The sequence below is a fragment of the Nicotiana tomentosiformis genome, chromosome 2 (genome assembly GCF_000390325.3).
Source record: "Nicotiana tomentosiformis chromosome 2, ASM39032v3, whole genome shotgun sequence".
In the NCBI taxonomy this organism is placed as follows: Eukaryota; Viridiplantae; Streptophyta; class Magnoliopsida; order Solanales; family Solanaceae; genus Nicotiana; species Nicotiana tomentosiformis.
In genome coordinates, this window is record NC_090813.1 from 178,930,185 (window position 1) to 178,934,006 (window position 3,822).

Here is a 3,822-nt window from a genome sequence, read left to right on the forward strand (position 1 = left end):
AAATATGTGATGATGCATAAAGCCAATAATTTTATCAAAATATGTGGAATTTTGAGGATCCTCTTCAAAATTTTGCCCCAGTTTCAATACATACTTCTGACGATACACTTCTTGGCGACCCTTGACGTAATGAGATTGACAAAGCTCAAAATCTTGCCCCAGTTCCTGACCGAAGAGGGGAATGAAGATTTTATTATGATGTGACCGAACCCACAGGGCTGCCTACGTATCCCCTCTTAAATGGGAATCAGGTCAAGCGTAGTTCAGGCTATATTAAAGAGAAAGTGCAAACATAATCTTAAACATAATATCTCTTGACTGCGTCCGAATTGATAAGTTTTGGCCTTATTTCTCCATCCATCTCTGCAAGTATAAGCGATCCTCCTGTCAGTACTCGCTGAACCATGTAAGGGCCTTTCCAATTAGGTGAGAATTTCCCTTTTGCTTCGTCCTGATGCGGGAAGATCCGTTTCAACACCAATTGCCCCGGTGTGAATTGCCTCGATCTAACCTTTTTGTTGAAAACCCTTGCCATTCTATTCTGGTAGAGTTGACCGTGACACACTACTTTCATCCTCTTACCATCAATGAGAGCCAGTTGCTCATACCGGCTTCGTATCCATTCCGCATCGCTGAGCTCGGCCTCCTGTATGATTCTTAGGGAAGGAATCTCCACCTCGGCATGTATAACATCTTCAGTATCGTAGACCAGTAGATAGTGGGTTGCCCCAGTTGACGTACAAACTATGGTACGGTACCCGAGCAATGCAAATGGTAGCTTCTCATGCCATTGCTTGTAGTTGTCCACCATCTTCCTTAATATCTTCTTGATGTTCTTATTGGCGGCTTCCATGGCACCATTCATCTACAACCTGTATGTTGTAGAATTCCGGTGCTTGATCTTAAATGTCTCACACATGGCTTTCATCAGATTACTATTGAGATTGGCGGCGTTGTCGGTAATGATTGACTTAGCTACTCCTAATCGACAAACAATACGATCCCGGACGAAATCTGCTACGACCTTGTTAGTCACAGCCAGTGTTTTAAAAGGCGTGGGCATCATGCGAGGCGTTTTACATATGCCTTAGCGAGGCGTAAGACCCGAGGCACGAGGCGTAATCCCCATAGGTATTTAATTTTTAATATTTTATAAAATAATATAATTACAGTATTTATAAATAGATAAAATTGCATAAAAAATGAAGAAAACTATAAATATGTGACACACACACACACACACACACACATATATATATATATATATATATATATATATATATATATATATATATATATATATATATATATATATATATATAAGAGAGAGAGAGAGAGAGAGAGAGAGAGAGAGAGAGAGAGAGAGAGAGAGAGATGTGCTTCATCCCCACAAAAAATTAGTCAAAATAATCTATTATACGCTACTTAGAAGCTCAAGTAACTTGAGTCAAAAAGAATAATATTTTCTACATGGAGGAACAAAAAGGATGACTAACCTTCAATTTGAACTTTGAACTTGCTGCTATGAAGGAGAATGAGGTTCTCTTTGTATTTGTAAAAAATAATTGAATATTCGTTGCTTTTGGGAGATATTAGCAGACTAGCGGACAAGATAAGGAATTGGAAAAGACCATGAATTGGGGCTTCAATCAATAAAAAAGATCTTGACTTTTAAATTTAATACATTTCAGTTCCTTTTTAAAACTTTTGAGTAATTACCAAGCTGAATTTTGAAAATTTGGGTATTATATGAAGGACTTATTCAACAAACTTTATTTTAATTTGAAAAAATCTCTGGAGCTTACGCCTCACTATAAAAACTCGCCTCAAACGCCCGGGCATACGCCCTAAATTGCTGGGCGTACGCCTCTTGAGACTTTCGCCCCACACCATCGCCCCGGGACATTTTTGGTGCGCCTCGCTCTAGGGCTCGCCCCGAAAATGCCTTTTAAAACATTGGTCATAGCCTTATAGGAAGTGGCTTCAACCCAGTTTGTGAAGTAATCTATAGCCACCAAAATAAACCTGTGTCCGTTTGAAGCAGCGAGCTTAATTGGTTTGATGACATCCATGCCCCAGGCAGATAAAGGCTAGGGTGAACTCGTTTCATTCAGTTCGTTGGGCAGCACCCATATCATATTAGCATGTACCTGGCATTGGTAGAACTTTTGAACATATTTGATACAGTCTGTCTCTATAGTCATTCAGAAATACCCTGCCCTTAATATATTCTTAGCCAGAATGAAACCGTTCATGTGAGGTCCGCAAGTTCCGGCGTGTATTTCTTCTAGCAATCTAGATGCCTCCTTGGTATCGACACATTGCAGCAATCCCAAATCAGGAGTCCTTCTATACAGAATTCCTCCGCTCTGAAAGAAATGGCTGGCCAATCTACAAAGCGTGTGCTTCTGGGTTTATGTGGCATTTTCTGGTTATTCTCCTTTCTCTAAATACTTTTTGATATCGTGGAAGCATAGATTTCCGTCAAACTCTACTTCAACTTGAGCACAATAAGCTGGCTGCTTACGAATCTCAATCGGGATAGGATCGATGAAATTCTTATCTGGATGTTGTATCATGGAAGACAAGGTAGCCAATGCATCTGTGAACTCATTCTGAATCCTTGGAACATGTTTGAATTATATCTTTGTAAACCTCTTGATCAAATCTTGCACACAATATAGGTATGACAATATATTAGTGCTCTTGGTAGCCCATTCTCCTAGTACTTGGTGTACCAATAGATCTGAATCTCCAATTACCATCAACTCCTGAACATTTATGTCGATGGCCAATCTGAGTCCCAAGATGCAAGCCTCATATTCTGCCATATTGTTTGTTCATTGGAACCTAAGCATTGCGGATACCGGATAATGTTAACCGATTTATGATACTAAAACAACTTCGATGCCCACTCCCTTGAAATTGGCTGCTCCGTCGAAAAACATCCTCCGACCATCATATGTCTTGGCAATATCTTCTCCTACAAACGACACTTCCTCGTCAGGAAATACATCTTCAATGGTTCGTATTCTCCGTCTACGGGATTCTCTGCCAGGTGATCGGCCAATGCTTGCCACTTGACCGCCTTCTGAGTCACATAGATGATGTCGAACTCACTTAGTAATATCTGCCACTTTGCTAACTTACCCGTAGGCATGGTTTTCTGAAAGATGTATTTCAGTGGATCCATCCTTGATATGAGATATGTAGTGTATGCGCAGAAGTAGTGTCTCAATATCTAGGTTATCCATGTCAAATCACAACAGGTGCACTCCAGCAAAGAGTACCGAGCCTCATAAGGTGTGAACTTCTTACGCAGATAATATATCGCCTGCTCTTTTCTCTCGGTTTCATCATGTTGCCCCAGGATGCAACCAAATGCTCCATCCAACACGGATAGGTACAACATTAAAGGTCTTCCTGGCTCTTGCGGGACCAACATGGGCAACTTAGACAAGTATTCCTTGATTTTGTCAAAAGCCGTTTGACATTCTTTGCTCCAGCTTGTCGCAACATCTTTCCTCAGCATTTTGAAGATCGAGTGACATATCACCGTTGACTGTGCTATAAAACGGCTGATATAATTGAGGCATCCCAGAAAACTCCTCACATCCTTCTTATTTTTTGGCGGTGGAAAGTCCTGAATAACTTTGATTTTTGACGGGTCTAGCTCAATACCATGACGACTAACGATGAAGCCTAGCAATTTCCCATCAAGGACTTCGAAAGCACACTTTGCAGGATTTAGCTTTAGATTGTACTTTCGAAGTCGGTCGAAGAACATCCTTAAGTCTACTATATGATATGAACTTCTCTTAG

General features: G+C 40.5%; 1 protein-coding gene across 1 annotated transcript; it reads right to left on the reverse strand.

The window, feature by feature from the left end:
• Positions 1-298: 298 nt before the first annotated feature.
• LOC138906172 (uncharacterized) lies at positions 299-865 on the reverse strand. The gene has a single exon (XM_070194697.1). It carries the CDS (start codon positions 863-865, stop codon positions 299-301), a length of 567 nt encoding a protein of 188 aa, XP_070050798.1.
• Positions 866-3,822: the final 2,957 nt, after the last annotated feature.

What these genes read in the sequence shown, in the direction of transcription:
- LOC138906172 (XM_070194697.1), bottom strand. Translation starts at nt 865, where the DNA reads ATGAATGGTGCCATGGAAGCCGCCAATAAGAACATCAAGAAGATATTA.